This window comes from Wasmannia auropunctata, unplaced genomic scaffold (genome assembly GCF_000956235.1).
Source record: "Wasmannia auropunctata unplaced genomic scaffold, wasmannia.A_1.0 LD336074.1, whole genome shotgun sequence".
Lineage (NCBI taxonomy): Eukaryota > Metazoa > Arthropoda > Insecta > Hymenoptera > Formicidae > Wasmannia > Wasmannia auropunctata.
Window position 1 is genome coordinate 1,120,418 of NW_012026816.1, and position 13,664 is coordinate 1,134,081.

The 13,664-nt window shown below is 35.2% G+C and overlaps 1 protein-coding gene across 2 annotated transcripts in view; it reads right to left on the reverse strand.

Annotated features, from left to right (window-relative positions):
• The window catches only part of LOC105449576 (calcium/calmodulin-dependent protein kinase kinase 2), a 66,194-nt gene that overhangs the window by 24,493 nt on the left and 28,037 nt on the right, over positions 1 to 13,664 (reverse strand). Inside the window, exon 1 of one of the 2 annotated variants that reach the window (XM_011688847.1) lies at positions 9,877 to 10,280. The exons of the other annotated variant lie outside the window; for it this stretch is intronic. Coding sequence (XP_011687149.1) covers positions 9,877 to 9,977 — 101 coding nt within the window. The 5' untranslated portion in view covers positions 9,978 to 10,280. Of the gene's footprint in view, positions 1 to 9,876; positions 10,281 to 13,664 lie in introns of those variants that run through there. 2 annotated transcript variants of the gene reach the window in all.

Here is a 13,664-nt window from a genome sequence, read left to right on the forward strand (position 1 = left end):
AGTAATTTTCAATATTGGTAATTAATGAAAAAGAAAACATTTTCTATGATAGTCATATTTACATTTTTATGTAGATTTTTTTACATAAAGAGATGACTTGAAAAATTTGTTCGCAAATTTGAAGTTTGCTCATTATTAAGAACTTTCTTTAATAATCTAATCTTGTTAGGTATTTTACTTTCCTTAATAATCCAACTTTTGCAAGTTACTTTCGCATGTAATTTTCAACAACTTTAACCGTAAAAACGTTTGCGTTTTGCGCGAGAAATGCGCGATGTCGAAACAAAAATTAGCCGCAGTGACAGATGTTTACACGCAAGAACATGTATGTTATTCGAGGAATGTATCGTCGTACATCGGGGTGAAGTGTCGTTGCAAGTGCAATTAATTGACATAACAGTGTACGAGTAGAGCTACGTAAAAAAGTTGTTTTGCAATTACAAAAATTCTGTGTCGTATATTGAAATGACTTGTAATTAAAATAAAATAAAAAAAATATGTGTGTGAGCGCTTCGTAATTTCTTCATAAATTTTCAAAATTCTATTGTACGTTTTTCGTGAAAACGCATCTCGCAGCTATGCAAGATTAAAAAAATAACCTTCACACCTTCGCGTCATAAGTTTTCATTTATAATTGAGTACACATCGAACGCGGAAAGTTTTTACATGCAGTTTCTTCGTACAAACGCACACACGTCTCGGCAACCGGTTGTCACCTGTTATGCTCAGCAAGGAATATCGCCGGGACGTATGTACAACGCATTCCGTAGAAAAACATTTAACACTCGATGTGAAGCCGCGAACGATCCGCGAATGCCAACGAGCGAGCACGAATGATGCAGGGTTTCGGTCTCGGGATCGCGATCACCGCAAAAACCCGGCGACGCGTGTCCGTTGTTGTTTACGTACCTGAAGCACGTACCACCGCGGAATGCGTATTTATCTGCATTTTGTCCCGCCGTTGCAACCGCGTCCGACCGACAAATGAGCGATACGCGCGTAAATTGCCACGCACTGTCGGCGTGGCGTAGACGAGAATCGAGAGAGCGCTAGAGACTCGAGAATCAAGCAATTTGTCTAACGTTGTGGACTTTTGTCTTTAAAATGGAATTTCATTTATTCCTCAATTTATAAACTTGATAATTAATTATCCGCATGATTCATATATGAGAGCTGTTTCCATCTAGTTTCTTAACTTTTTGCTGTATTGTTTTTCTTAAAATTTATTTTTTCCTCAGAAGAAGTAATGCACTTCTTTTGAGAACACTTGCACGTTAAAATATTATTTTTCTTTCACTTTGAGATCTTATTAATTTTGTTCTCTTAAGAAAAGATGAAAGCTTATTTAGTGTGATTAAAAAGCTCTCTACCGATGGAAATTTAATTCAACTTTAAGGTAAAAGTTCAGCAGAAAGGTTAATATTTTCCGTTGTTTTATATCTCCGGAAATGGCGCGAGGAGAGAGAGAGAGAGAGAGAGAGAGAGAGAGAGAGAGAGGGAGAGAGAGAGAGAGAAATGAATACAAGGAGAAAAAAAATGAGTGGACGTTAATAATGGAACAATCAGCTGGTTTTTGCGGTCTCACGCGGAGAAAGCGCAAGAAAACGTGAGAATTTCGCATTTCCTCCGGCAAATTGCATAACGCAAAAAATGATAAAAGTGTGCCACATCACGTCGGAACTGTCTCGTTACTTGCTAATTGTAACGTAAGACCAGTATGCCAAACGAGTCATTTCCATATATCGCCCGCAGGCGAATATTTCGTTTCTTGTTGTTATTCACTTCTGGTTATTATACTTCTGATTAATATTGCAGAGGCCATAAGCGATGCGATAAGAACATCGTAACTTGTAGTAATCTTATCACAGAGTGGTCGATTATTCGGTTTTTACTACTTAATGGCATTGAAAGACTGATAAAGCATATTTACAACGTTGCACTTGTGAAAATATTTTATTTAGGATAAAATATACTGACGAGCATATAACACCGCATGTTTGGAACGTGTTGTTTATTTTGCGTTAAATATTAGATTTAAGTTTTTAAATATATCGAAGAAAATTAAAATTTTCAGTAATATAAATTAATCTTATACATAAATCACCGTTTGATGTGTAAAATATAGGAAATAACGTGATTCTCTCGTTTAATCGTGCGTTACCGTAAACCTCAGTTTCTCGTGAGATAACGATTGATGTGTGTGATCACGAATTACGTTTTCGTATGTGCATATAATGTGACAGCTACGAATACACCTTGAAAGGTCTTTTTGACTAATAGACTCATAAAATAAAATGAATACTCACAGCTCTGAAAATATAGTTAATATAATTTTCTCATAATTACTTTGCGTCACGCTGCTTTGATATCGCATGCTTAAACCTTGGCATTTCTAATTAATGTCCTAATAATGTCTATAATAAATATATATACATATATTTTAATATCTAAGCAGCGATAAAAATTATGATTTTTTAAAATTACGTCTTATGCATCGTAATGTTATTTTAACTTTTGTTTATAAAGTAAAGTTAAATGTTAAACTGCACGTATTAATTATTAAGTAATTACTTTCAAAAATTATACATGGAAGTGTAACGCAAAATGTAACTGTTTTAAAAATGCATTCTGTGGAAAATGAAAATATTCGAAGAACAAATTACCGGAGTTTAAGTCTGTAAATGGCTCAATTATGTGTCTTCGGTGACTTCTGCCGAAACGATCGAAAAAGTTGCGCAATCAGAGCTAAAGTTCTCGATCGAAGAAAGGCCGTAAAGTCCACCGCGATTGATCTGGACGTCTCTCTTAATTAAGATTCATGCCCGCGAGGCATTAATCAACCGCGAACGGCATGCCGAGAAGGCTCCGAATAATTAATTATTATTCCAGGAATGAGCATACGCGCCGCGCTCGCTCACACACTTACATTCTTCCTTTATCCGAAGGACAAATCGGCCACAAGCCCGGCGTAATCAGAGCGATCGCGATGGTGGGTGGTGGAACCAATATATTAATTAAACTGTAATTACATTGTGCGTACTCTCGCAGCGCACGTCACGCAACACGCTCGTCCATGCGTGTATCTAAATAACAAACGTACTGAGCGCACTCGTTGTTTATCCTCGAATTTATAAATGTAATTTATTTATTGGCGCAATTATCTCAAAAATGCACAATTTTAGGATCGTGCAAATAGTGCAGTCAATGCAATCTGCAGCGTGCCTGCTCGGTTCAGGAATTTTATTGTAATTTAATAAATTAAACGTGAGAGGGAAGTACCTATGTGAAAACGAGAGCACGACAATTGCAACATCATATTTCGGTTTTAACGATAAAGCACGCTGGCAAAAATGAAAATGGCGATATTAATGTTTTATGATTTTACATTATGCCCATAATACGATATCATACACTCATATAGGAGCTAAAATGCGAAGCCGAAAAGTTTTTGTTGACTGACAGTAGTTGCATCTTTGACATTAGATCAAGCGAAGTCCATTAATTAATGCCATCCGCGTAATTCTAACTTTAAATTATTGGAAGCTCCTGCGATATATCGTTCAGGGTCAACATGTGAATCTATCTGGTCGCGGTAGGAATCCGCAACTCCCAGCTCTCGAGTTCTGGCAAATGCACCGTATTATTTGCTCCTGACATAAAACGAGGGCCTCAGGGAACCATACATTGCCGCTTTACGATGCGTGCACCACGTATATACAGTCGGTACAGCAAATAATACAGTATACGATAAATCCTTCAAAGCACTGCCGGGTGCCGTGCTATTTCTTATTCGCGCTGCTGATATTTTGTGTCGTGACTTTTGACATGAGGTTTCCAAGAGAAGCCTTTACAAGGACGCAGTTACCTTTTATTAAAATGCGAAGCTAGAGTCCATAAATATATTATTTTTTATTATCTCTTGAAAATGCCAAGCTTAATTTTAAATGTCTTTTTTACTGCTTAGAAATAGATTTTTTTATCTCTTTAGATTTTATTAATGTAAATTTTTTTTTCCTATTAAAACGTTGTTCGAAACATCAGTAATTTTCAAGTACCTAAAAGCGTCAGAATATAAGGAGTTTATTGTAAATTGAACGATATTCCTTCTCGGGAATAGTTGAATAACTTTATGTTTAAATTTGAACTGACTGTATTTTCTTGAAAGTTTATTTTCCAGAAGTGTTTATGCACAAAGATGAAAAATCTGTAGTTGCGTCGCAATAATTTTTTATATCGCTTTGAAATAGAGTTGACAATAAAGTATATGTGCGACTGTCGTGAAAATCAAAAAGAAATAACGGCAACATAAATTCTCCATAAGTCTCCATTTTTCTACCGAAGCGAATAATGGCGACCGATATCGCGGTTGATCGAACGAGTTTGTTTTACTGAAAGGTTTCTCGATCGGCGCGAGCGAATAATTCATGTGATCGAATATGTATCGGAACCTCTCTCTCTCTCTCTTTCTTTATCAGTATAATTATATGAACGTTTTATATAAAATTAAATGCGAATAATGTTACGCAACTAAAACTGAAAAAGTGACTTAAATTAATTTACATTTTTACGCAGATAAATGTTACATCGGAGTAATATTTTTTGTTCTTTAGTTTGTTTTTTAAGATTAAAGAGCTCGAGTTTCGAAAACTATATTGCAAACGATATAAAATCTTACCAATGATTTTTATTTCCTTTCAATCAATCATCTTAACGATATATTCTATCGTCATTAAAATATTATTATATGCCCATCGTCATATCACGCCCCAGATTTTTAAATATATGAGGCATTCTATCAAAATTACATTAGTATGAAAATTTTTTAACTTTTCATTGTCATGTCCTCAAGATGCCTCACGTTTTGGCACGTAACACTCGGGAAATCGCAAACGCGCCATGCGGAGCCTTAATCGACGAACAAACTCCTCGTTCTTTCCACCGGGCTACCCTTCAGTCTTGCTACTCTCCACAAAAAGTTTTTCTGAAAGCACGCGAAATACGGAATACGGTCCTTGGCGAACTTCGGCGAGACGAGTGTCGAGTTACTCGAGAAGGCTTTGCAAGAAAGGGAATTTCGTTAATTTCAGAGAATGCTAGGACGGAAATGACACTGCCCCCAGAGGGTAAGAGCTGAAAGCCTTCGTTACGGACAACGTCGATAGTATAAAAGTGAAAGCCTCTCACGTAAATTGAAATGTTAGTTAACCCTTGCCAGTGAAGTCATTCTTTTACAAAATGAAAGGAAGCAAAAAATGTGAAGCTATACTCCCTGGAAAATTAGAAAAAAATTGTATTGCATCTATCGAGTCGGAAATTTTATTAGAGCTTTCCTAATTTTTGTTTTAATCAGAAGTTTTATAAATTACATAAAAGTAATTAATTAAAACATAAGATATTATATTTTAATTAATTATTTTTATGTAATTAAAATATTATAATATTAATATACAATTAAAATATTTCTGTTTTTATCATTATTTCTTGAATGTTTTTATGTTTTAACTGAAGTAGATTGACATTGAATCACATCCTACATGTATGATAGCGATAATTTTAACATCAACATTCACGTTTATGTTTCATATATCTGTATAAGTATTTTATCAATACGTAATTCGATCCCGGATATTTTTAAAGTTTTTTTTATTTCATCAGTCTGGTCGTGTCGCTGATAAGCGTCGATATGATGTGAAATAATTGACTTATTATAATTTGTGGAGATTTTTTTCCTGAGTGAGAAACAATATATATATTTGTTGAACAATATATATTTGAACAGATATCTCTCGCGATCCGGTTTATTCTGAATTTTAAATTGGATTACACATGTGTGCTTTTTTCTAATCATTGTATATTTTTAGGCAAAGCAATCTACGCGCTTATCTCTTTTTTTTGTGAACATTGTTAAAACAGACGTTTTAAAAAAATTGCTTTCGTATTTCTATTTTGTAAATACTGGGGAAAAATACAAGGAATTTTTTATTTTCTATGAATAAAACATTAATCACTTGTGAAACTGAATATGCATACAAAAGTAACAAAGATAACGATATTTTTGCATTAATATAGTTATCATCTACAGAGTGAAAATACAGTCGTCATTTCTAAATTCAGAATTATTACTGGAATACATATTCATTCTGAAAAAGATGAAATTTTTAACGAACGCTGTTAAATTTAAACATTCCGAGAAGTGATGCGTTTCAAGGCATTGAATCTTTGTAACAAGCATATTATACACATTTTATATTTAGCCTGAACATTTCTGAAAGATAATTAATTATTTCTTGCAATAATTCAGGCAGAACCATCTGAATATTATGAGTCAATTATGATAAAAGAGAGGACGAGACCGTCGCGCAAAAAAAAGAGTATATCTCTGACGATAATAGTGTTAAGTTTGGCATAATGCAGACAGGCGAGTCGAGTCAAGGGGAAGAAGAGGAGACACTGAAGTGTCTCCTGCTGGCTATTAGTCAGTTACTAACGTGACGGTGTCTCGACTAATGGCGTTATTAACGACACGGCTGTGTACGTGACTCCCTGTAGCTCCCGTATCGTTTTCATGCATTGTTACAGCGGTGTGCATCAACGATCGATATCACTCGCAATTAGAGAGCCGTGTCATTTTTTGCGATAGGGATCACGAAATGCGTTAGGCGACCTTTCTTTGCTTGGGAAAAGGACTGGTGTACTCGAGTTAATTACTTAATTGATGGATTTTGTAACAGAATTTTATAAAAGAATTTCTGCTTTTAAGAGAATATATACATAATAATGGTATTAGAGAGAGAAGAAATTATTTCGAATATATTCTAATATGGTTCTAATTAATTTAAGATGAAAATAATGAAAGTATAAAATTAGATATATGTTTTGCAATATTTTTCTCGTGGTAATTAACAATATCTAAGAAAATTATTTAATTTCTTGGCGCGTTAATGTTTAGTAAATTATTTTCTTCGGATAAACAAAAGCATTCCAAAAGAACAAAATTATTTTTATTTCCTGTCACATTGGATAGAGCAAGGAATTGCAGTAAAAAGATTGTCTATTTCGAACGAAATATATTTGTCTCTTTGTTCACGAGTGAGACTCTGTAAAATGAAATTCGTCAAGTTAATGGGAAATAAAGGACACAAACGTACAAAAATAGAGACTTAAAGCGAGATCTCGATCACAGAAAGAAATCAGAAAAACCGAAATAGAATCGCATCCATTCACGTCTTTGTGGTGCGACGGTCAGCGCGCAAAAGCACTTTGATTAACGTGATGAAATACAAGCTCACGGACGATGATTATGCGTCACTTTCGTGAACCATTGCACTACATCATACGGACGATTGAGTGGTCATTAACACCTGAATACTGCTCTTTGACAACGTTCCATTTGTTGTCGTAAACCTGAAGCGAGGAGGGGAAGGTCAGCGCGCGATCACGGAGTTACAAATTACTGTAGAAAAATTTCCACAAAGCCGCACACATCGCACCTTCACGAATTCTCTCTCAATAAATTTGAGAAATTTTGGAAATCGCAATTTAACTTACGAGTACTCGATCCATAAATTCCGCAAATGCGTCCGTACGTATATTTTATTTTACAACGCCCACGCAAATTTCTCGTATCGACGCTACGGGCGGACGTGGATATCACGGTCGACGTATTGCTCACTCTCGCATCACTTCGGTATTACACACGATTCCGTTAAATGGAGCTGCACTGCGCGCACAGACGCATACATCCTCGGAGTATGACATTTCAAACTGCGATCGCGTGCATCATTCCTCCGTTTCGTTCCTTTTACCCGAGCCGGCAGAACTGAATTAATGATGCATCGCGCCGTCGACCGGTACGTTATACGTATACGCGACTATCGTCGACGCAAACCGATATTGCGATTTGATCGATCGATTCCGATGCACGTTGCACACGAGGCACGTTTTAGGGGCTATAAATGACCCCGCGATAGGGACTACGTTGCCGGTGGGACCTAGTCGGCTCGTGGCGGCGAAGTCGCTTTAAATTAATCATGTCCCTTCGATACTCGTACAATCGGTCCAACATTTCCAGTTGCTTCGTATTTTCCCTAAATCAATTACACCTCCAGACTTCTGCGTTCGATCTTGCAGAATCATCGCGCTATTTAGCGTGCTTCAGGATAGTCTATATCTAAAATCTCTGCGCTTCTGTATAAACGAAATTGCGTTTACCTGTCTAATCGTTAATTTATTTGCTTACTTATTATGCAGGCGATTTTCGAAACAACGAAGAGGATTAAAATTAAAGCGCTACATTTATCACGTTAAATGTAAATGTCTTAGCCAATTAAATTCTAGATCTCGCTATAGTTATAATGTTCATTTCCTCGTTTACTGTGTTATTATGCAAACATTCGTGCATTATAATTATCTTTTAGCATTTAATTTGCATTAGGTGTTTATGGCTGGGGATGAAATTGCGCATTGGTTGGATTTAATATGATTAATAGCTCAATTAATCGTTGTTAATTGCAATTAGTCAGACTAATCTGTCGCGTTCCTTCCGTTTCGACTTAGAAATGTCGTGCGAGATGATGTGCATTTGTATGCTTTATTTACGAAATTTAAATTATGATTTGTGATAATTTATGATATTGTTAATCGAAAAAAGTGTGAAGAATTTGAAAATATTAATAACAATATCCATTCCAATATTTAAGACTCTGTATTATTTATGGACTTTTTTTTATTGTATTATTCTTTACTGCATTACCATTCGAACAAAATATTGTTTCATAAATAAAATGTAGCTTCTGTAAGTCGATATTTTGCATTTCTTCAGTTATCGGCGATGCATCAGCACGTAATCCTCGTATATCTAAATGGTGTAGTAACTCTCTGCCAGTTTGCCGCAACACGCGAATTAATCTTATTAATCGGTGAGACTGCTCGTTGTCGACGAGAGCTATACGCGACACATTTTATCGCATTATAGACGAGCGCGCGCAACTCGCGACGTCTTCAAAGCCCGGATCGAATTAATAACGTTCTATTAATTGATCTCGATGAACATCACCGTTTGCGTGTATCACGACGAAGTTGATCGCAGTCAGGTTGTTATCTGGCTACACAATACTATTACATTCGCAACTGCGTGCGGTTTGCGGACGTTAAACTTCTGAAGCGCGAATTACATGCGTCGAGATTATCCGATTTACCAATTATATATGATTTCGTGTACAACGAAGACGGATTTCGCGGAGGAGTTTACGAACGATCGTAAAGATAAAAACTTGTTATGTGTTTACGTTGAATATAATTTTGTTTGCATAATAAGTAACTGCACAAATGAAGAAGAGGGACTTCACGGAAATAGAATAAGTTTTTAATTGAGTGAAACCTTATTTGCATAACAGACTCTTAAATAATAATTTATACTCCAATAATAATTTATTATTCAAATTACTTATGTTAGCTGTCAACACATTTTTTCAAGCACATAAATAATCACTTAAAAATTATTAAGACAAGTAGTAACGTCAAGTTATTCCAAGAATTTTAAAATTGCAAATAATTAGTTTATGTTTTTAATTAGTAATTAATTTAATTAGTGTTTATAATATACAATTATTCTTTATTATCGCATTCTTCAATTTTTCTTTGAACTTTTTCGTTCAAGTATTTATAATCGCTTTTAAATAAAATTTTTTCAGATTTATATCATGTAATTTTAATTTTAAGAACTTTTTAAACTTGAATTATAAAAATCACTGTATTTTCTTATTAAACAATTTTTTATTATATTTGCATAATGAGATAAACTGAGTTATAATTTCAATTTTATTTAGAGACTATTAAGAATCTCGCTACTTGTTTATTTATAAAAAGATCTCTTACCTATCAAAAATATTTTCAATAACTGCACGCGCATCCAATCTGCGTCGTCCTACCGCCACAATCTCTTTCTGTCTCTCTACCAATAGTTCACAAACATTCATCAATCCTTTATCGGAATGATCTTCTCTTCTCTGCACTTCTAATGAACTCAAATATTTTTCACGCTCGATAGTATCGGCACTCGGTCGCACGCGATATTTAATTGAAACTGCGAATAGGTCAATTGGATTCTCACCCACGCTCGCGGGATTCGGAAAAAGAGAAAAAGATAAAAAGTATACCCGACGATTTCCGTGCTGTGTATCCGGCGCGCCACGTTTACGCTTCAGATTCCGGAGACGAACTCGCTCCGCTCAACCGCGTTGCTATCCGCTCCGGCCGCCGACTACATGCAGCTCCGGCGGAGTTTGGACCGACCGCGTGCTTCTCCCTACCACCTCTTCTCCACCGGCATCGTCGTAGCCACCACCTTTCGGGCCGATACTCCAGTCGTATATTGTACCCGCCTGCTCCGTTCCGATCTCGAGTTGCGTAATAATGACGAATAGGGAGGAGTGAGAGAGAGAGAGAGAGAGAGAGACGAGAGAGACAAGAGAGAAAGAAAGAAAGCGGTGCAGCACACGGAGGTGCAGTATCCGCGATCGATGGGACCCTGTCGCCTGATTCGGTCGGAAGAATGAATATGCAAAATGTCGTTTTCCCATTTTGAGAAATTTTCCCGAGAAATTTTCAGATTTGGCAACTATCAACTTTTGGCAACGTTTCACGTGGTTTAATAAAAAGACTTAAAATTATCATATTAAAATACGTATATTCGATAATCTAAGAAAATTTAAAGATTATTCGAGTTTAACATAGATAAAGGAAAAGAATTTGATATGTTTCTCGACAATTTGCTTTTTGTCCTTGGACATGTTCAACGGATGATCTCGAAAGAAGCACATACAGATATTTCCGAACGACTAGCTTCATAGACGGCGTGCGATCGAGCTTATGTAAGCGGGTTCGCGTTTCCCTTGCAAATTTATTATTCGGCTTTTGTGTTTGGTGCCCTTTCGTGACGCTCGCTTGGTTTCGCACGTGCCTGAACGCGCGTCTCTGATCCACAACGATCTTCTGGATCGTAGAAAGTGGGGTATCCGCTGGATCTTTCGACCAGTCTGGCCTGCGTCATCTCTGCAACGACGTATTTCTATGTGGCACATGTGTATGTATATATATATTGGGAAGTGTGAGGCGTATGTAGGTGCGCACTTGAGCTCTTAAGCCTCGCTGTTTGGAGAACATAGTTCTTTTATTCGATGATATGTGCAGGATGCCATTTCTGCGAACTCTCACATTCGGTGAACACTCTCGTATCGTTATAAATATTCTCTTTCGAAGCTTATACTTGAAATTACGGAAGATTATTTTTCCGGCCACTTCCGGACAACTTACTCGAATTTCTATAACGATACGAGGAACTTGGAAAGTTTTCCGAAGACAGAATATATATTTCTCGTCGTAATTCCTCAGTGAAGTAACTCGGAAGTAATTATTTGCAACGCTCGCAACAATGCCTCGGCGAGGGAGTCGCTTTAAAAGAATTGCTTTAAGACGCGCGAGGAATATCAAAATGTCTCGATACCGCAAGAATGGTTATGCAGTTTTGTTAGAAAAAAAAACGATAATTTATAACTTTGACCTTCTTGGCGACATGCCACTGTAATTCGCATAGGAAACGCTGTCATTATTGCATCTATTATATCACGGCGACGTAAATTATGCTGAGACATTCTGTTGGCAACCACTGTGGAACTTGTACAATTCAAATCGTCGATACTTAAGGTTGCTTGCCAAACACGTGTCGACCGTATACCTATACAGTTAATCACGCAGGTGTTGTTCCATTTTCTTTGTTTCGAGTACAATTTAAAAATACCGCAGAAAATTTTAATTTTATAAAACGTAGATAATTGAAACGTAAATAAATTAAGAAATAACGTCTCGATAAACTTCCTTCTAACAACATTTTGAAGATTTTTACTAAATTTTTAAAGATTTAGTGTAATATTAAAATATTGTAATATAATATTATAATAAACATATCAAAAAAGAAAATTTATTTAAAAAGTAATTATTAATGGATTTTTGGAATAGGAAAAAGAAAATCTTGAATACATTTAAAAAAATAATTCTTAGCTAAATTGTGGAAAATATTAAATCAATATTAAATTAATTAAATAATAAATATTAAATACAGTATTTCAACAGATAGTCGAGATGTTCTTAAATAAATAATCACACATTAATAATCGTTATATTACCGTTTGCACAATTATTACAAATATAAATCTCGTAACATTAAAATATGCAATTATTAAAATATAAACAATTATATATTTTAATAATTGCATATTTTAATGTTACGAGATATAAGCAAAATTTCTAAAATAAAAGATTATTTATAAGAGTGTGCTAATATTTAAAATTTTGATGATTCTTTTCGACAAAGCTGTAGCATTGATGTATAAAATGATTGTCGAGATAATACAGTGTCCATTAACATACGCGTCTGACAAAACATACCAGATGTTTCTGAGTAACTACGTCGCGTCGTTCTTCCTATGTGTAATAATTATTAACGTCGTCGCCGCAAACTTCCTTTTGCGTCTCCGCGATTAACAGCTTGTGCATAGACAGTCTTACATCACCGCTTGATGGTGATCTAGTGTCTCTTCAGTCTTTTAGATCCGTTTCATGATGAGTTTTAGAGAAGAAATTTAAAGATTTTCGTAGAATTCCTAATGTATAAACTTTCCTTATCTCATTGTCAGTTTACCTCTTGCACACTTCGTTGTAAACCGAGAAGTTTCGGAGGACGTTTGCCGGCGAACCAATTCAATTTCCAGTCGATTTTTCGAGCGAATTTCCAATTTCGCTAGACATTGTGTTTCTGAGGTTTTATTGCGCTATGCGAGCTTTGTGAAGAATTTTGCACACGGAGGAAAAGAAATTTAATTATTTGTATATGCGAAACCATCCTTTAATAAAATGCTTTTTTCGACGAATATCCCGAAAATAATTCGCTTTGTGAACGTTTGAGTTTGGCAGTATGTTACGCAATATACCGGCAAAGTTCAAAACCTCTAAACTAAGATAATTCGAGAATATGTGCAATTTTCGCGATGAAAGTTCCACAGAGTTTCATGCAATAATTGGAAATGTAACATGAGAACTGAAATTAATTTAATTTTATTACAGGATAACATTAATTAATAATATAATGAAAGCCACGTAAGAGATAATTTCATGAGAATAAACTTTTCATATAATTATATATAGCTCTCATATAATGAAATTAATTATTTTTGAAGGAAATCGCACTATTTAAATTTATATTAAGAATTGTTGTAAAAGTCGTACGATAAAATTAATATAATAAAAATCTTTGTCACTGTAATGTAGTCTGAAATTATTATGTAACTTTTTTCTGCCTTAATGTTAAAAATAGATATAGATTCCAATTTATTATAATTTAATACAGCAATATGTTTTTTTGGTCTTTCTCTTTAAATGGCTGCTCGCGATTAATTACTGATAGCGGTACCGTAAGTACCGCTGCAAAAAGAAAAAATATTAATACTCAAAGGGATGCTTCAGCGAAAGGTGAATCGTTTTTAATCAATTTCCAAAGGCTCAAACGAAATAATTCCTTCGCGATCCATTCTAGGAAATCGAATTTTCACATTTTGGTGAATTTTTTTTTAAATTGGGCTCTCCATTACGGAGTAAAGTGATATTTTCCG